The 21452-nt window shown below is 38.6% G+C and overlaps 1 protein-coding gene across 4 annotated transcripts in view; it reads right to left on the bottom strand.

The window, feature by feature from the left end:
• Positions 1-21452, bottom strand: part of Ube2w (ubiquitin conjugating enzyme E2 W) — an 85056-nt gene that overhangs the window by 28316 nt on the left and 35288 nt on the right. For all 4 annotated transcript variants that reach the window (XM_070038740.1, XM_070038741.1, XM_070038737.1 and 1 more), the window contains exons 4-5: positions 8764-8919; positions 2882-2957 (exon numbers count right to left, since the gene is read on the bottom strand). In XM_070038740.1, the coding sequence (XP_069894841.1) occupies positions 2882-2957; positions 8764-8919 (232 nt within the window). The remainder of the gene's footprint in view (positions 1-2881; positions 2958-8763; positions 8920-21452) is intronic.

Genomic DNA, 21452 nt, shown 5'->3' with positions numbered 1-21452 from the left:
TGTTCTCTCAGTCTCTCCCAGTCCCTCTCCTGTTTCCACCCATGAGTTCAATGAGGTAGTAGGCTTTTTTTTTGGGGGGGGGTGGTTAGCTCAAGGCTAACACTACCACTTGAGCCATAGCACTACTTATAGTTTTTTCTGTGTTTGTGATAGTCAGGAATCAAACCCAGGGCTTCATGCATGCTAGGCAAACATTCTACCACTGACCCACATTCCCAGCCAGAGGCAGTAGGTTTTTTAAGGAAGTTTAATAATTTGGTTGAAATGAGTTTGAGCTGAGAAGCTTTTTTTCCAAGAATACAACTCTGGTATCTGGCAGCTCAACTTTGGTTTGTCATCTGACTTCTCTTATAAAATTAGGAGATTAGAGATGAACTGAATTTCAGTCTTGTTATTTCTGTATCTCCACCTTGCCTCCAGGAAGCACCTTTGAGAGTATACATATTCTCTGTAAATCAAACCTTCTCTTGCCTCTCTGTTTGAGCCTGACACACTGACCCACCTTGACCCAATTCTGTTGGTTAGCAACACACAGGAGGACCACGAAACAGTATATCTGAAACTAAGAATTCTAGTTTCTTGAAGTTGAATGCTACATGTTTCACTAAATTTACTGAATTCCAAGGCTAAGGACCTGGCTCGGTGGCTAAGTGCTTGCCTACCATGTACTTGGCTCTAGGTTAGATCAGATCTCTCAGAACTACAAAAAGACAAAAAATAGTTAAAGCTTTTCTAAAAGGGTGGGTGTGGGAGGGAGAGGCTTTGCTGAGGAATAAGCCTAGGCCCTTGTGCATACTAAGCAGGTGCTCCAGTCCTGAATCTCTTATCTTTATGATTAACTTTGCAGGTCACACGTGGAAACTAATCTGTTTTTATAATCCTTTGAAAACTAGATGGCCATGCACTGGTGGCTCACGCCTGTAACCCTAGCTACTCAGGAGGCTGAGATCTGAGGATCGCAGTTCAAAGCCAGCCCGGGCAGGAAAGACTGTGAGATTCCTATCTCCAATAAACCACCAGAAAACCGGAAGTGGCGCTGTAGCTCAAGTGGTAGAGTGCTCGCCTTGAGCTGAAGAGCTGAGGGACAGTGCCCAGGCCCAGAGTTCAAGCCCCACGACCGACCAAAAAAAAAAAATAAAAAAATAAATGAAAACTAGATGATGTTAAATAGTCTGTTGGGCATGGTGGCATGCTACTTCAGAGGCTGTGGAGGAACAATCACAGCCTAGTTAAAATTCTATCTCAAAGACAGTATTAATAGCAAAAATAAAAAAATAAAAGAAACAGCAAGAGTTCATATTTCTTGGAAACTGTATGCTAAAAAGGGAACAGGTGCTTAGTGATCATTTTTCTGAAACAAAAATGACATAAGGACATAAGCCTTGGCTGGCTCTAGGATTTGAACTCAAAATCTCATACTTGGTTAGACTGCTTGCTTGGCTGCCATTCTATCACCTGAACAATTTCTCCAGCCCTGCTTTTTGCTGGTTATTTTGGGTATGGAGTCTTGCAGACTTTTCTTCCTCAGCTAACTTCAAACCATAATCCTCTATATTTCAGCACCACTGGCAACCAGTCTAAACTTTTTGTTTGTAAGAAAACAGAAATTTTAAATCATTAAATGTAGAAGGGACAGTGATCTAAGAGGTGGTAAGATTAACTGGAACATATTGTAAATATATGTGTGGATCTCACAATGAAATCTCTTCTGTATTACTAATGTAAGCTAATTAAAAAAAAAAAAAAGAGTATTTCATTTATGAGCTGGATGTAGTGGTTAGTTCTATAATCCCAGCTACTCATGAGGCAAAAATAGGAAACTAGAGAGTATGAGACCAACCTAGGCAAAGCAAATGAGAACCTATCTTAAAAAAAAAAAAAAAAAAAAAAAGCTAGGTGTCAGTGGCTCACACCTGTAATCCTAGCTACTCAGGAGGCTGAGATCTGAGGATCACAGTTCAAAGCCAGCCTGGGCAGAAAAGTCAGTGAGACTCTCATCTCCAATTAACCACCAGAAAATGGGAAGTGGCGCTGTGGCTTAAGTGGTAGAGCGTTTGCCTCAAGCTGAAGAGCTGAGGGACAGCGAGTGCCCAGACCCAGAGTTCAAGCCCTATGACCACCAACAACAAAAAGTCTGGGAGTATAGCTCAAGTTACATAGAGCACTTGAGGTCCTGAGCTCCATGCCCAGTACTGACCAAAACAGGATAATTTATTCATAAAGATAAATTTTATAGAACTTCATTTTTTTTTTTGGCCAGTCCTAGGGCTTGAACTAAGGGCCTGCACACTGTCCCTGAGCTTCTTTTTGCTCAAGACTAGCACTCTAATACTTAGCCATGGTGTCACTTCTGGCTTTTTCTGTATATGTGGTACTGAGGAATCAAACCCAGGGCTTCATGCATGCTAGGCAAGCACTCTACCACTAAGCCACATTCCCAACCCAGAACCTCATATTTTTTTGAAGGGTATTACTAGAATCAGAGAAGTTTTATGAGGCACCTGTAACAATGCATCCTATCCTTCCTCCAACTATGGGAACTACATGAGTACACAAGGAATCAAAACGTCTTCCTTCAAATGCCAGGTTTCTCAAGAGCCCATATTTTATTTTAGCTTTTTATTTTAATCTAGACATTATTTTTCTTTTTATAATAAAAAGATGTTAGAATGTTAATGTTAGATTTTACTTGTATGGTAGCTATTTTGTTTGTCCCACAAAAAAAAAATCTAGTGTAACTTCTCCAAAAAATATCTTGCAATATTTTAAAGAATGTTCTCCATGTTACAAAAATATAGCAGTTATTTCCCCAAGTTTTAGGAAATACAATCTTTCAAATCAAAATACAAAAGATTTTTCATTCCAAATTAAAACTTCTTACCATGATACCACCATTTTGTTTTCTTTGGATTCTTGTTACATGTTCGCACATAAAAAGAATTATCTGGTGGTCGTCTCTGAAACAAAAGAAGAATTTAAACAGCTACATTCTAAAATAGAATATGGAGAAATGATTTAATAAAAGCTTAAAATAATTACACAATTTATAAAAACAATGGTTAACTGCAAGAATAAAAGCTTATAAATCTACTTTGGGAAATGTAAACTGTTGACACCAAGATTTTTTTTTTTTCCCAAAGAGATGTGGTAGGGGCAGGAGTTTTGGGTTAAGTTCTAGGGGTGATCAATAGAAAATGATTATCAACTAAAGGGAGGTAAGAGTTATGAAAGCCCAACTCTTCACAGTTTGTCTCCCCCTAATTGTCTCCCTCTTAATTAAAACAGAAAAGCCTACCTACCTACCTAACCTCTAAACAGGTTTATTACTTTATTATACAGTATTACCAAGGAAACAGAAAATAATGCAAGAGGAAAAATATGTATCAGCATTCTACCATACACTGGTCTTTCTGTTATTTGTATACCCTGACTAGAACAGTTAAGAGAAGTACAGCAGCTATGCATGAGAACTACAATGGAAATAGTGATGCCAGAAACACTGAAGACAGATTATGTACAGATCTTTGCCGAGCACTGTTAAGATACTAACCAGACACAAGAAACAAGTAACTTTCTATAAAGAGGAGGAAACATATTAAATTTACTTTAAAGCTACTAAGTTTTATAGATCATATGATAGATATGCTCAGCTATAAGTCTCTTTTTGTCAACTTTCCCAACAACTTGATTTTTCCCTAATCTTCAATGTTTCTTCAGATTTAGTTGTTAGTTAGAAGGTAAGAGATTTAGGGGAACCTTCCTGATGTGAGGCTAGTCAGAAGGGCTATCATTTCAGGATGGCCATCCAATGAGAAAGTACTGTTGAGAGGAACCATCCAATAGGAGGGAAAGCAGTCATTCTGATTGGTACTTCTAAAGACCTTCATATACATAATTATCATCTTAGCTAAGGTAGCATTAAAGCTAAGGTAGCATTAATGATAATTTCTTTTTTTTTTTTTTTTTGTCAGTTGTGGAGCTTCAACTCTGGGCCTGGGCGCTGTCCCTCAGCTCTACAGCTCAAGGCAAGCGCTCTACCACTTGAGCCACAGCACCACTTCCGATTTTCTAGTGGTTTATTGGAGATAAGAGTCTCACGGAGTTTCCTGCTCGGGCTGGCTTTGAACCATGATCCTCAGATCTCAGCCTCCTGAGTAGCTAAGATTACAGGCATGAGCCACCAGCGCCCAGCTAATGATAATTTCTTTTAATAAAAAAGAACACTAGAGTACAAGATCTTACACAATGACCTATATAACTGTTGACATATGAGATATTCCTAAAAAATTAAAATGAGCAAATCATAAGCCTGAATACTTCATTTCCTTTTCATCTTTGTAACCTAACACAGTAAAAATGTCAAATACCCAAAAAGTGTTTGAATTTTACTGTATTTCAACAAATTGGCTTAAAGACTATATCATCTTAGTCAACATATTAAAGTGTTTCTAATAAAAACAGTTTATCACCAATTTCAACAGAATGATTCTTATATCAAGTGTGCAAGAAACACCAGTAACAGCCAAACTAGAATATGAGGCAAACAGAAGGGGTAGACAAAGGAAGTAAATATACCATTAAATCATTAACATGTAAATATAAACAAAAGCTAGCCATCATAAAACATACGCAAGAGCCATGTGCAGATATCATTAATGATCATCTCTTACTGTTCTTATTAAATCTTGCAGTTACTGTCTAATACGCTTAATAGGAAAATAGAAGCCCTGATATATTGCTCTGTCTTACATATATAAGTTGAAAGTGTATGTATAGGACAAGTATGATGATAAGCAACAAATATTAAGAAACAAATGAGTAAGCCCTTAGGCTTAAACAAAAGTTCAATTTTATGTTTATAGTGCAGATTAGAAAAAATCCACAACAAAGAGGAAGCTGAAGCTAAAAAATGATATATTATACATACGTACCTCACTTTCTCTACATTTTTATACTTTTTTTTTTTCTTTTGTCGGTCATGGGGCCTGAACTCTGGGCCTGGGCGCTGTCCCTCAGCTCTTCAGCCCAAGGCTAGAGCTCTACCACAGAGCCACTTCAGGCTTTTTTCTGCTTACGTGATGCTGAGGAATTGAACCCAGGGCCTCATGCATGCAAAGCAAGCACTCTACCACTGAGCCAACTTCCCAGTCCCCATTTTTATACATTTTAATATTCCTTAACAGAGATAGTATTTTCTCATTTATAGTGTATCACAGTTAAATTGTTAGCCTTTTTTGTTCTTATATGGTAGATAAAAACTGGGTACTAAGAACTCTTCATTCTGAAACACTCAGTTTAGCTCATTCCCCATGCTTATTATTTGAACAAATACTTTTTTGTTGTTGTTTTTAAAGCAAATACCAAGAAGCCTCTAGTATTTTAAGAAATTTTGGGTGAAACAGTGGCTTAAGGGGCTGGGAAGGTGGCTCAGTGGTAGAGCGCTTGCCTTGCATGCATGAGACCCTGGGTTCGATTCCTCAGCACCACATAAGCAAAAAGAAAAAAGCCAGAAGTGGCACTGTGGCTCAAGTGGTAGAGCGCTAGCCTTGAGCTGAAGAGCTGAGTGGACAGTGCCCAGGCCCAGAGTTCAGGCCCCACAACCGGACCCAAAAAAAAACAAAAAAAACAGTGGCTTAAGAGTATTTCAGATTCAGTGGCAGTTCATGCCTATAATCCTAGGTAATCAGAAGACAGATCTGAAGTTCATGGTTCCAAGCCAGTCCAGGCAGGAAAGTCCATGAAACTCTTATCTCCAATTAACCACTAAAAAGCAGAAGTGGAACTCTAGCTCAAGTGGTACAGTGCTAGCCTTTGAGTGAACAGGCTAAGAGACCTTGCCCAGGCCTTGAGTTCAAGCCTCAAGACCAGCACCAAAAATAAATAAATAAATAAAATTTTTTACACTAAGTAATCATTTAAAAATGAACTAACTACAAACCAGGTGTCAGGGGTTCACATCTGTTATCCTAGCCATTCAAAAGGCTGAGCTATGAGATGGAGCTATGAGTCGAGATCATGAGTCAAAGCAGACCAAGCAGGAAAGTCTGTAACACTCCAATAATACCAAAAAGCTGGAAATAAAGCTGTGGTTCAATGGTAGAACACCAACTTTGAGTAAAATAAGCTAAGGAACAGCACCTGGGCCCTGAGTTTGAGCCCCAGTATTTGCACAAAAACAAACAACACAACACAACACAACACACACACACACACACACACACAGAACAGAAAACTATGAAGAGAAAGTACTAAACGTGTGTGTGTGTGTGTGTGTGTGTGTGTGTGTGTGTGTGTGTACGTGTCCATACTTCCTAGTTTAAAAGTATCTTCAACTCGTGATTTTCATTCTGCTCTTTTCCCTCACTTCCATTAGATACACAATCTGTGGATTTCAAACAACATGCAGAAAAGCCCTGAAAACTCTACTGGTAAACAGTCTTTCCCCTTCAACCTATGCATTAGGATAGGAAAGCTCTTGCTGCTGGTGAATGCCCTAAAAGCAGCCCATAGGATGAGGGCTGGCAAAGAGGGAGAAGGAACTAGGATGCTTATTCTTGGGCTCCCACTGTAACATCCAGAAATAAGAATTTCTTGTACACTTTTTCCTTGCTCACATTTATGAAACTAAAGTTCAGATTAAAAGAACAGGTGTGCCAGGTACTGGTGGCTCACACCAGTAATCCTAGCTACTCAGGGGGCTGAGATCTGAGGATCACGATTCAAAGCCAGCCCAAGCAGGAAAGTTGGTGAGACTCTTTTTCTCCAATAAACCACTAGATAACCAGAAGTGGTGCTGTGGCTCAAGCAGTATAGCACTGGCCTGAAGAGCACAGGGACAGAGTTCAAGCCCTATCACTGACAAAAAAAAAATGGGGGGGCATACCAGGTGACAGTGGCTCAATCCTATAATCCTAGCTTCTCAGGAAGCTGAGATCTGAGGATCATGGTTTGAAGACAGCCCCAGTAGAAAAGTCTGTGCTCTTATGTCCAATAAACTACTCAGAAAAAGCTGGAAGTGGCACTGTAGCTCAAGTGTTAGCATACTAGCTTTGAGCACAAGAAGGCTCAGCAACAGCATCCAGGCTGAGTTCAAGCCCCAGGAAGAACAAAAAACAACAACAACAAAAGGAGTGAAAAAACATTTAAAAAATATGTAACAAGGGCTGGGAAGGTGGCTCAGTGGTAGAGTGCTTGCCTTGCATGGATGAGGCCCTGGGTTCGATTCCTTAGAACTACATAAGCAGAAAAGGCCGGAAGTGGCCCTATGGCTCAAGTGGTAGAGCTCTAGCCTTGAGCTGAAAAGCTAAGGGACAGCGCCCAGGCCCACAGTTCAGGCTGCACAACCAGACCAAAAAAAAAAACAAAAAAACAAAATGTGTGTGTGTGTGTATGTAACAAGTTTTCTTTTTAAACAATAATCTTTAAGTTGTTATACAAAGGGGTTTTAAGTTCAACATGTCAGTTTGTTAAGTACAAGGCATCTTGATCACTGTTACATCCTTCCTCATTCTTCTCCCATCTGACCAATCCCACCCATCCCCTCAAGTTACCTGATTCCATCTGCACGTTACATTAAGGCTGGAATATTATGACTACACGTTAGTCCACCCTCCTCCATTCATCTGCTTCCACCTTCCCCTTGCTTGACACCTCCCCCACTCTACCACATTCCAGCTTCCTGGCATTTTGTTAAACTGTAAGTTGGTTGTTCAATGAATTTACACCATTGGATTCCTGCCACACACATGCTATATCTCACCTAAAATGTTTGTGTGTGTACATATGTGTATGTTTATATACATTTATAATTTAGATTTAATTTCTTCAACGTCTGAACGAAAACATGTGTTCTTCATCTTTCTTGAGCCTACTTATTTCTTTCTTTTTCTTTTTTTTTTTTTTGGTGGGCGTGGGAATTGTCCCTTAGTTCTTCAGCTCAAGCCAAGTGCTCTATCACTTGAGCCATAGAGCCACTTCTAGATTCCTGGTGGTTTATTGGAAATAAGACTCTCACGGACTTTCCTGCCCAGGCTGGCTTTGAACCACAATCCTCAGATCTGAGACTCCTGAATAGCTAGGATTACAGGTGTGAGCCTCTGGTGCTCAGCTTGAGCCTACTTCTTTTCTTTTCTTTTTTTTTGTTGGTAGCAGGGCTTCAACTCAGGTGCTATCCCTGAGCCTCTTTGTGCTCAAGGCTAGTGCTTTACCACTTTGAGCCATAGGCTCCACTACTGGTTTTATGGCAGTCAATTGGAAATGAGTCTCATGAACTTTCCTGCCCAGGCTGGCTCTGAACCTCGATCCTCAGATCTCAGCCTCCTGAGTTGCTAAGATTATGGGTGTAAGCCACCAGCATCCGCCTTATTTCTTGTAATGTAATTTTTTTCCATGCCTATTCATTTCCTTGAAAATAACATAATTCTTCTTAATGAGTAAAATTCCATTTGTGTGTGTGTATTACATCACATTTTCTTGATCCATTCATCCATTGAAGGGCATGTGAGCTGTTTTACAGCAATGAACATGGTTGTACAAGTGTCTTTACTATATCCTGAGGTGCAATTTTTTCTGAGCCATTAATTAACATAAAAATATTTGGAATAAGAGATATAAAAGTAGCTTTCCAAATTATTACTAAACATGACATTTGCTATAATAAAAAGACAAATCCCTTTTCAAATAAAAATAATTATATATTAAAATTGTTAACCTACCTAAACTGAAAGAAGAGACATTACTTGGAATAATTCTGAAAAGTCCTACCTTTTCTTTGCAGCTGGAAAGCATGCTAATAATGCTAAGACAAACGGACTGGACTGAGAGCGCTGGGGACCAGTCTTCTGTTAGAATGGATAAACAGATATGACCATTGCTATAAACATGAGGGTGAATGGGAATATTTTCACCAGTAAACATGACCTATGAAAGAATAAAATTCCATTAACACTTGAATATTCTCTAATACTAAAAACTACAATATCCTCTACATATAACAAGTTCTGATATTTTAGGCAAAATAAAAACTAAACTTGATTTCAGAAATAAGATATGCAACTACTTATTTGTCAATCCTCATTAACTCAGTAATATTTTCACTTATGAAAACCTATGTTATAAGAAAACCTAAATTACTTTAAATTTCCAACTACTTTTCACAAATACCCTTTCATTTTTCTAAATTACATAATTTTCACTAGAAAAAAAGCAAACTACATTTATAAGAATGTTTCCAATTCTATTCATTGCTCTGCATATAAAAATACAGTACACTAAAATTCCAAACAAAACAATTCATCTTTGAGATAATACAAATTACAGGATCACCCTATCACCTACAACAACACTAGCACCTAAGGTGCTATACACATTAGGAAATGACTGCTGAATAGTCTACCTCCTCTAAAATCATAATCCATTATGAGATTATTAATCAGCAAATACTTACATGTCTAGACAAAAACAAAAAAGGTTGAATGAGCCTTCCAATTAGTTAATGTTTTTCTCTGCCTTTCCTCTCATTCAATTCTTGTAACACCGTTTTTCCTTTCTCCATTTTTCCTCAGCACTGCTGTGAATGGCAATTTATCTATTATTCTCGTCTTCTGCCTTAGTAATTTAACAAATATTCCAACATTTGTGTTTCTCAAACTTATCTATCTAAACACTAAAGAGGCACAAGAAAAAATATCCTACTTCAAAGTGCCTCAAAAGCCAGAAGTCTTAGCCAGGCACTGGTGGCTCATGCCCAAACTCTCAGGAGGCTGAGATCTGAGGCTAGCAGTTCAAAGCCAGTCCAGGCAGGGAAGTCCATGAAAATTTTACCTCTAATTAACCACCAACAGAAAGAATTGGAGCTGTGGCTCAAGTGATAGAGCACTAGCTCTAAGCAAAAAAAGCACAGTGAATTTTAAGGCCTCAGAGCCATCCCCCCACCAAAAGAAAACAACAACAGAAGTCTTATACGCTATTTCAAGTCATTCATTCATTCACTTTCCCTAAGGAAAGTGAATGAATCCAGGTATCTGCTAGGCAAGCATTCTACAAGTGAGAAAGTTCCAAGAGAAACTGTCTATTTTTATGTAAAATTTTAATGAGATGTAATAATATATTTGCTCTACAGTTTAGTAAAGTCTTTTTTTTTGGGGGGGGGGGGTCATGGGGCTTGAACTCTGGGCCTGGGTGCTGTCCCTGAGCTCTTCAGCTCAAGGCGAGCACTTTTACCACTTGAGCCACAGCGCCACTTCCAAGTAAAGTCTTAATTCCTAATCATACCATTTTAAAAAATCACTGAAGATCTGATTTTTTTTTTTAAAAAACCAGTAGCTTTTCTTTCTTCGCCAGTCCTAGGGCTTGAACTCAGGGCCTGGGCACTGTCCCTGAGCTTCTTTTGCTCAAGGCTAGTACTCTACCACTTGAGCCACAAGCACCTCTTCCAGCTTTTTCTGTTTATGTGGGACTAAGGAATCAAACCTAGGGCTTCATGAATGCTAGGCAAACACTCTACCACTAAGCCACTTTCTCAGCCCAGTAGCATTTCTATATATCAGTAATTAAAAGGCTGAGAAAGAAAACAGGAAATCAATTTCATTCCAAGAGCCTCAAAAACAATAAAATACCCAGTCATTAACTGAAAACAGAAGAACTGAAAAATTTCTACAATGAAAACTATAAAATCTTGAAAAAAGTATTCCAAAACACCAGAAGATGAAAAATACCTCTCATGATCATGGATTGTCAAAATATCATAAATGATCACATTAACAAAAGCCTTCTACAAATCTAATGCAATAACTTAATTTCCAATCTCTCTCTCTCTTTTTTTTTTTTTTTGGTCTGGTCATGGGGCCTGAACTCTGGGCCTGGGCACTGTCCCTCAGCTCTTCAGCTCAAGGCTAGCGCTCTACCACTTGAGCCACAGCGCCACTTCCAGCTGTTTTCTTTTTGCTTATGTGGTGCTGAGGACTCGAACCCAGGGCCTCAGGCATGCAAGGCAAGCGCTCTACCACTGAGCCACCTTCCCAGCCCCTCCAATCTCTTTCTTCACAGAAATAGGAAAGTCAACCCCAAAATTCATATGGAAGCATAAAAGACCTCCAATAGCAAAGGCAATTCTGAGCAAATAGCAATGCTGGGGGTATTACTATACCAAACTTCAAATTGTACTACAGAGTTTTTAAAAAGAACAAAACAGCATAGAATCAGTAAAAAATCAGAGCCAAAGACCAATGAAACAGAACAGGAAGACAACTCGGGAAGAAAACCACTTAACTACAGTTATCTAATTTCCAACAAAGGAGCAACAACACAGATTGGAGAACAGTTAACTTCCTCAAAAAACTGGCTATTAAGCTGGAGGCAGTGGCTCACACCTGCAATCAAAGCAACCTAGGAGACTGAAATCTGAGAACCACAGTTCAAAGCTAGCTTTACAAGGAAAGTCCCTGAGACTCCTATCTTCAATTCCCCACCCAAAAGCCAAAAGTGGAGCCAGGGCTCAAGTGGTAGAGCACTACCCTTGAGCACAAAAGCTCAGGACTGCACCCTGAGTTCAAGCCCCAGCACCGAGCTCAGTACCCAGATCCTAAGTTCAAGCCCCAGAACTGACACAAAACAATAACAAAATGAACAAACATCTAATTATCTACTTGCAAGTGATTGAAACTTAAGCTTATCTCTTGTCATGTACAAAAATCAATTCCAAATGGATCAAAGAACTCAAGACTTGAAACTTTAAATCTACCATAGGAAAACCATGAGAAATTATAGGCCTAATTGTTTTCCATACAGGAATCCAATTGCCCAGGAAACAAGAAACCACAAATGATCCTAACTATGGGACTGCTTTGGGGGTGAGGGGAAGGAGATGGAAAAAGAAAGATGGAGAGTGAATAATTTCAAGATATACTGCAACTATGTATGTATGTATGAAGATGGCAGAAGGGACCTTAATGAAAGCTGTTGTTAGAGTGATAAGGAAGGAGAAAGCAATAGAGAGGGTTATTTTTAGCAAAACAGTTTATCCACATCTGAAATACCATGGTGAAAACTCCTGGTACAATTAATACACATTCAGCAGGCTGAGGTGGTAGGCTCACTTGAACCTAGGAGTCCCAGGACAACAAAAAAAAATCATAGATACATTAAAAAAAAAATCAAAGGTCCTATTTTCAGATTCAGAAGACACAATGAGATCTGAATATCTCAACAGATATAAATCTTTATATTACACAAAAGTCAATAAGAATGATCAGTATATGGCCAGAGTAAGAGCCAAAGTTTAATATGGAATGTGTTATGGGAAGTGAGAATAAACTATGCTTCTAATAGATACTTGGAATATCTAACTACAAGCCAGGTGCTGGTGGCTCATGCCTAGAGACGCAGGAGGCTGCAATCTGAGGATCATGGTTCAAAGATAGCCTGGGCAGGAAAGTCTGTAAGACTCATCTCCAATTAACCACCAGAAAACTGGGAGTGGTGCTGTGACTCAACATGGTAGAGTACTAGCCTTGAACAAAAGAGCTCAGGGACACCACCCAAGCCCGGAGTTCAAGCCCCATGGCTGACCAAAAACAAAATCTAACTATAAATAATTTTTCAAATATTACACTTTGGCAAAGAAGTCTTTCACATAGTTTAGATGCTTCTAACATTTTAAATACACTAACATATGAGACATTTTCTTGGTTAAACAATGTAGGGAAACAAAAGGAGAATTTTTTCAAAGCCTTTTCAAAGCCAGCATGTATTTTTTAAGAATTTAATTCAGTGTTACTATAGTGGTGATATACAGAGGGATTACATTTACATGAGTCAGGTAATAAGTACATTTCCTTGTGTGCAGTGTTTGTTTCCCTCATCCTCTGGCCTTCCCTCCCTCTTATCTCCACCCACCAGTTGTATAGTTCACTTTCAATGTCCAGTGTGCTCCACTGCTGCATTTTTTCACTTTTTCTTTGGAAACTGTATTGTCTTCTCAATTTCCCACAGATATGCATGTGAACACACTATATACAAGGTAAAGCATTCAGAATCTTTGGAGTTGGTTTCAGTATATTATTTTATATAAATATGAAGAAGTGATCAGGTATTGCACTTTTATAATTCACTCCTTATACTATCCTTTTTTGGTCTCACTGTATGCGAGTTATATACTAATGTATTTTAGATCTAAACTTCCATATATCAAAGAGAACATGTGCCATTTGTCGCTCTGAGCTTGGCTTACCTCATTTAATATGACTTGTTCTAATTCTAACAATTTCTCTGCAAATGACATTATTTTATTTTAATGGCCAGGTCTGATGGTGAGATCTCTGATCCACTTTGAATTGATATTACTTTGAATTGCTATTAGTGCATGGTGACAAGCAGGGATCCGCTCTTAGTTTTCTGAATATGGCTCCCAGTTTTCCCAACATCAACTGTTGAAGAGGCTATTTTTTCACACTGTATGTCTTGGCTCCCTTGTCAATATCAAGTAACTGTAAGTTTGTGGTTTTATTTCTGGGTTTTCTAATCTGTTCCACTGATCTCTTCAGGTCTATTTTTGTGCCAATACCAAGCTGTGTTGGGTTTTTTTAATGGCTCTGTAGCAGAGTTTGAAACCTGGTATTGTGATACCTCCCACATTTCCTTTTTTTTTTTTTTGCCCAGAATTGCTTTGACTATTGTAGGTCTTTGGTTGTTCCCTATACATTTTTGGATCATTTTTTTCTATCTCAGTAAAGAATGTCATTGGGATTTTGATGGGGACTGTATTGAATCTGTGTGTCATTTTTGGCAGTATGGCCATTTTCACAATATCGATCCTACCTATCCATGAATAAAAGACTGCATATATTTTTTAAACCTTAAATTCTGGCTGAACATCTCTATTCTCACTTTTAAAAAGCTAAAATAAAACTAAGAATTAAAGTAAGGCTTCAAAAATAAAAAAAATTGAATTACTTGTCAATCTAATTGCAGAAGATCCTCTGAAAAGGCTTTGACTTTAAATGGCTATGTTCTAAGAAGGTCATTGATATCTCAAGAATCTATCAGTGCTATACATAAGAAAGTACACCTGTAAGCAGTCTTGCAACACTACTTTTTAAGCCTGCCACAAGTGGTATTTCACTAAAAGTTTATAAGCATCAAGTATAGCTTATGATGTTGTATGTATTTGTACAATGTGCTAGATATCTAGGATGGGAGTTCACAAAAATCTTAAAGAGTATGAATATTTTTTGGAGTATTCTTTTTCTTATAGAAAACCATCTGACCAGTAGGGTATTTTCATTCTGAACATAAGCAATTCCTGGATAACTTATTCCCTTGCTACAATTTTTTTTAAAACACTGCACACAAATAAGGTCCCTTTACCAAGATGTGAAGTGAAACAGTACTCTGCAAGTACCAAAGAACTTGGAAGTGATCTTCTTTGGCAAAAATAATAAAGTATATCAGCAACCACCAAGAAAAATATACAGCCAAATGCAAAGGTTATCATGACATGCATTGATAGCCAACTCACAGCACAAAAAGAAACCAGCATTCTTGGAGAGAAATTGTTAAACTCATATAGCCTGAAAGCTAAAAAGTATGCACAAACCAAAAGGAAATCTAAAGAGGAAAGAAATGAATGGAAAAAGACACCTATAGCTGAAACAGCAGACAATGTATAGGAGAAAAGAGCTGGAAATCAAGACGACAGAAACACAAGAGATTGAAATAAAAATCCATCAGCCCCAGGGCTGGGAAGGTGACTCAGTGGTAGAGTGCTTGCCTTGCATGCATGAGGCCCTTGGTTTGATTCCTCAGCACCACATAAGCAAAAGCAAAAAAGCGGGAAGTGGCACTGTAGCTCAAGTGGTAGAGCGCTAGCCTTGAACTGAAGAGCTGAGGGACAGCGCCCAGACCGAGTTCAGGCCCCATGACTGGACCCAAAATAAATAAATAAATAAAAAATCCATCAGATCTCAACCATTCTTAAATAAAAAAGCAGAGGCTTTTAAACATGCTACGCGCAAGGCTAATGTAGCCAATCTGAAATTTGTAGCAACCAAAGGGAAGTATAACTCAGTGGTAGCTTGCTAAGAATGTAGCGAGGATATGAGTTGAATCCCCAGCAAGAAGATAGGGCAAGGAAACGTATAGGAGTGTGAAAGAGGGTACAGGATAGGGGAGGAACCAAGTGGGACAACCATAAACTAGTCTACAATTATGAAAGCTCAGATACCAAGGTTTCTCTCTAGGGACAATATGACGCAATGTTTTCTTGGTTAAAATTATAAGCAGATGACAGCACTTAGTGGGTAAGTATAAAAACTAGCATACAGAGACTAGAAATGTGTCTGGCTTTAGTGGCAGACTGGTTGCCAAGTAAGCATGAGGCCCTGGGTTTGATTCCTCATTACCATATAAATGGGAAAAAAACCCAAACCAGAAACAAAAAGCTGGCATACAAGCAGGGAGTTCATTGTTATAATAAAAAGTAAAGCAGATATTTTATTACGTATAAGACATAATAAAAGTAGTCTGAAATTAGTATTTAACATAAATGACCAAAGACTGAAATTTTAATCTAAAATTCTGGCAAAAACTCTTGTGTGTGCCTGTGTGTGTGTGTATACACGTGCCAATACTAGAGCTATACCTCCAGGCCTTGCACCTTAGCCTTTTTTGCCCAAAGCTAACATTTTACCCCTGGAGACATATGTCCACTTTCAGCTCCTACTTCCTGAATAAGTAGAGGCAAGAGACTCTTGGGTTTGTTTGATTGGATTGGCTTTGAACCTCCATCTTCAGATCTAAAGCATCTTAGTACCCAGGATTACAAGTGTGAGCTACTAATGCCCAGATCCTTTTTTCTTTTTATGGGGCTAGAAATTGAACACAAAGCCTTACATGTACTAGGCAAACACCCTGCCACTGGATCTAAGTTTCCAAACCCAAATAATTTTTTAAAATTAGTGTTGTTTGGCACTGGCATCTTATGATTACAATACTAGCTCTCAATATCTGGAGGATTTCAGTTTGAAGCCAACCTGGGAAGAAAAATCCAAGACTAGGCCAGGCACCGGTGGCTCACACCTGTAATCCTAGCTACTCAGGAGGCTGAGATCTAAGGATTGAAGTTCAAAGACAGCCTGGGCAGGAAAGTCCATGAAACACAAATCTCCAATAAACCACCAGAAAACCAGAAGTGACAGAGCTCAAGTGGCAGAGCGCTAGCCTTGAGCAGAAAAGGTGAAAGGCAGTGCCCAGGCCCAGAGTTCAAGCCCCACAACTGACAAAAAAAAAAAAAAGTACAAGACTATCTCTAAGTAACCAGCAAAAAGCCAGGCCAGAGGTATGGCTCATGGTAGAGCACCAGCCAGTAAGCAAGCAAGTCAAGCCAATGCAAGATCAAGTTCAAGCCCCAGTCCTGGGGTTTGGGGGGAAAGGAAAAATAAAGAAAATTAGTGTATATTAATTGTACAAAAGGGTATAGTGTGGTATTTCCACACACAGACATCTCTAAACAATCTGTGTTTGTTTTTTCCTGGTCTGGGGGCTTGAATTCAGTCATGGCCTGTGTACTGTCCCTGAGCTTTTTCGCTCAAGGCTAACATTCGACCACTTGAGCCCCAACTCCACTTCTAGCTTTTTGGTGGTTAACTGGAGATAAGGGTCTCATAGGTTTTCCTGCATGGACTATCTCTGAACCATGATCCTCAAATCTCAGCTTTCTGAGTACCTAGTATTTATAGGTATGAGTCACTGGCACTCGTCTCCTAAAACAATTTTTAACAAGCCTATGAAGTGCTTTGATCATATTTACCCTATCCTGCACCACCTCTTTCCCACTGGATCTCCTCACATTCCCCCCATTGTGCACTTACAAGAAAATAGGTGGAATTAAAAATAATCATAAATCATAAACTGAGAAAGACAAACATCACATCTTTACACAGGAGCTAAAAGTTAACAAGAAGTATGTGTCTGCCTCATCACATACTAAGAGAAGCACTTGGTTTGTCTTGGTGCTGGTATTAAGGCTTGAACTCAAGACATCAGGCTCTTGGTGTGACTTTTTCCATTCAAGGCTGGCACTTTGCCACTTGAGCCACACTCCTACTTCCTAAAAAAATTTAAATAATGAACAAAACATTACCAGTCTCAGAGCAGTAATATTATTTTCTCTATCAATAGACACCAGAATATCGAATAACTTCTGTGACATGAGGACTTCAAAATTAACTGGTGTTAGCAAAAAGAGATAGGGAGATAAAGATGGTTTATAAGCTAGTGTTTACCTAGCAAGCTCCAGACTCTGAGTTCTAGCCCCAGTAAACCTTGGGCTACCAAAAACAAACAAAAGCCCTACCATTCTGAAAGAATGGGAACAACAGTCCTAGAAATTGTTCCTTTCTACATATAATAATTTCATACATAATGTTTTACTTTCTGAAAGAAAATTACTGTAAGGGTAAGGAGACACTTTTTCCATGCTGCTACTTAACATTTAATAGGTAGTACGGCACAGGACACAGAAAAGACATAATTTTAAGTCTTGACTTCAACTAATCAGCTATCAAACCAAAAGTAAGATACTTCAACAAACTTCAGTTTTTTTCACTTAGAAAACTTCATTAAGGGCTGGGAAGGTGGCTCAGTGGTAGAGCGCTTGCCTTGCATACATAAGGCCCTGGATTTGATTCCTCAGCACCACATACATATGCAGGAAAAAAAAGCCGGAAGTGGCGCTGTGGCTCAAGTGGTAGAGCGCTAGCCTTGAGCTGAAGAGCTGAGGGACAGTGCCCAGGCCCAGAGTTCAGGCCCACGACTGAGAAAAAAAAAAAAAAAACTTCATTAAGATAAATGTAGTAGAATGCTGGAAGGCAATTTATAGAGAAAGATTAAGTTCTAGTACAGATTTAAATGCCAAGCTAATGACCTAATTTCAAGAGCTATTGGAGTAGTTCAAGTAGTAGAATGTTTGCCTACCAAGTAAAAGGCCCTGAGTTCAAACCTAATACTGCAAATAAATAAATGAATAAATAAATACTTGATTCTGCAGGAAATACAAAAATCATTTAGATGATTTTTTTTTTGCCAGTCCTAGGGCTTGAACTGAGGGCCTGAGCACTGTCCCTGGGCTTTTGCTCAAGACTGGCACTCTATATAAGCCACAGCACCACTTCCATCTTTTTTTGTTTACATGGTATTGAGGAATCAAACTCAGGGCTTCATGAATGGTAGGCAAGCACTCTACCACTAAGCCACATTCCCAGCCCTAGAGATTTTTTTTTTTTTTTTTTTTTTGGTTGGTCGTGGGGCTTGAACTCTGGGCCTGGGCGCTGTCCCTCAGCTCTTCAGCTCAAGGCGAGCGCTCTACCACTTGAGCTACAGCATCACTTCCGGTTTTCTGGTGGTTTATTGGAGATAGGAGTCTCACGGTCTCTCCTGCCCGGGCTGGCTTTGAACCGCGACCCTCAGATCTCAGCGTCCTGAGTAGCTAGGATTACAGGCGTGAGCCACCAGCGCCCGGCTAGAGATTTTTTTTTAATGGGGATGACAGGAAGTTAGGAGTACGCTATGATTCATGGTCCTGGGTGCAGTGGTAATGTTTAAGTAGTATTAATAAGGGTAGGGGATGCAGGTCAGGTAGAGGTTTTACCTGGAGTGTGCAAGGCCTTTGGTTAATTTCTAGCACCTTATGCCTTCATAAAAATCTAATGGAATCATGAAAGAAGGTATATAGTAAAAGAACTAGAAGCTACTGATAAAACCATAGGTTTCAGCATGATGGTAAGATGAAAAATGAATGGTTAATTTAAGCATTGCAAAAGCAGTTTGAAAAACAAATATGGAAGAAAAGAAAATGATTTAACATAAAGCAGAACAGTAACCCATGTTTAACTTTCCTTTCTTACTATTGGAAAAGGTTGAATTTATTTTTTGCCAGTCGTGGGGCTTAAACTCAGGGCCTGGGCACTGTTCCTGAGCTTCTTTTGCTCAAGGCTAGCACTCAACCACCTGAGCCACAGTGCCACTTCCAGCATTTTCTGTTTATGTGGTACTGAGGAATCGAACCCAGGGCTTCATGCATGCTAGGCAAGCACTATCACTAAGCCATATTCCCAGCCCTGGAAAGAGCTGAATTTAAATGAGTCAAATTTGAAATGTCTGGAGACAAGTAAGTGTGCCCAAAACATGACTTGAGAGTAAACTTTATAAAGAAGAGAGATAAAAGCTAGGTAACAGTGGCTAATGCTTGTAAACCTACTCAAGAGGCTGAGTTCTGAGGACAAATGTTCAAATTCAGCTTGGTCAGGAAAGCCCAAAAGAATCTTATCTCCAATTAACTAGCAAAAAGCCTGAAACAGAACTGTGGCTCAAGTAGTAGAGTGCCTACCACTCTTGGGGAAAAAAACTACTAAGGGGAGGAAAATAAATAGGTATGTGTGCATCAGTAAATCTCTGACTTAGCCTTTACAGATGCCTGAAGATTATTAGAGCAAGAAATGAATAAAGAACCTGTAAAACATCAAAATCAAAAGACCAGGCATCAGCAAAATCAGTGAAGGAAATGGAATTTCAAGTAAAATCAAAGAATTTATTAGAAATCCTATTACCAAAAGAAAAACTGAAGATGAGAAAATATTTAAGTTTGATATTTAAATTCAGAGTAAGAGACCACTTTTTTTTTTTTTCAATCATGGGACTTGAACTCTGGACCTGAGTACTGTCCCTCACCTCTTCAGCTCAAGGTAAGCGCTCTAACATTTGAGCCATCATGCCAGTTCCTGTTTTCTGGTTGTTAACTGGAGATAAGAGTCTTGTGGACTTTTTTGCCCAGGCTGGCTTTGAACCGTGATCCTCAGATCTCAGCCTCCTGAGTAGCTAGGATTACAGGCGTGAGTCACAAGGGCTAAACTTTTTTTTAACCTTGGTTTTATGTTTTCAAAAATGCTGAAAAAAGGGCTGGGATGTAGCTCAGTGGCAAAGCGCTTGCCTAGCAAGTACAACGTCCTGGGTTCGATCCCCAGTACCAAAAAAGAAAAGACAAAAAAAAAAAAAATACAGTTAAAAAAAATGCTGAAAAAAATCTAACTTCAAGAGTAAGCCTTCCTCAATTCCCCCATCTAGCTGAAAAGAGTCTGAGCTGGGTCACAATGTTGCTAACGAAAGGTACAAAAGGCCAAAGGTAACCAAAGGATGGATATCATAAGTCAACAGAGAAAAGATAGTTTTTTGGAGAGAAGGAAGACATTTGCTTTGGTTTTTGATTTTAGCCTACAGATGCTTCTTATATGTAAGAATGACAGAATATTCCTTTACTTTCGATGTTTATTCAAATGGTAAAAGAGAGCCCCCCAAGTCTTAACAGTTTTCTACTTACATGAAATCTTTAGAATCCAAAGCATAAGTATCTATTTAATACTATGCCTTAAAATGATTTCCCTTCTAAGTACAATGACTTCTAGTCTTCTATATGGACAAGAAAAGATCAAGTTATGTTTGGGATATCCTGCTTAAAGCAGCAACAAAGACTTTCCTCAAAACGATAAACTAGCACATGACAAGTCTAATTTCAGGCATTTGATTCACTTTCTAGAATATTTCATTAATTCGCAGTATTACAGGAGGCTGGTATTGAATCTCACCATTTAGCCAATGAATTTCAAAATCCTCAAATTTAAAAAATAGGCTACTTCATTATAATAATTCTCTGAAGAGTAAGTTACTCTAGAGTAACTCATTTATCCATCCACAAAGCCAGAAACCTGGAAGTCATCCTAGAGTCTCCCTTTTCCTAACTTCCAATCAACCATTTACTAGAGTTAAGTAATTCTCAAAACTGTTCCTCTACCACCATTATACTTTGAGTATTAAGCCATTAAACTATGATTTAAAGTATAACAATGAAATTTAGGACTGCTATCTATGTCTTTAACATCATAACTCTGTCCTTGTAGTACTCTAAGGCTACAAAAACATCATGTCAGTGGAAATCAAACATTCATTCCTTCCTATGAACCTGCACTTCTCTACCACTCTTTTAATCACCTGATCAAGAAAAAAAAATGATGGTCATCATTTGAAAAATGTTCATTTCTCCAATAACTCAGAGTTCTGGTTAGATTTTTTTGTTCTGCTAAAACCCCTAATAAGAAACAATCTCCAGTTCTTGGAAGCACAAAAACAGGATAGTCCAAGACTCAAAGTAAAATGTTCCTAAGATCTTGATTACAAATAAGATATGAAAGATTATTTACAGTAAGAAAAATAAGGTAGTACTGAATAAAAAACCTGGAAAACATCAAAATCAAAAGAGCAGATATCAGCAAAATCAGTGAAGGAAATGGAATTTGAAGTAAAATGACAGAATTTATTTGAAATCCTACAATGAAATCCTATAATGAATGAACAAATCCACCCAGGTTTATAAGAGTTTCTTTTATATATCTCTAGTTAGTGAAAAA

This window comes from Dipodomys merriami, unplaced genomic scaffold (assembly GCF_024711535.1).
Source record: "Dipodomys merriami isolate MVZ:Mamm:240054 unplaced genomic scaffold, mDipMer1.0.p SCAF_291, whole genome shotgun sequence".
In the NCBI taxonomy this organism is placed as follows: domain Eukaryota; kingdom Metazoa; phylum Chordata; class Mammalia; order Rodentia; family Heteromyidae; genus Dipodomys; species Dipodomys merriami.
Note: the sequence above shows the minus strand (reverse complement) of the source record. Positions and strands in the feature narration are given on the sequence as shown.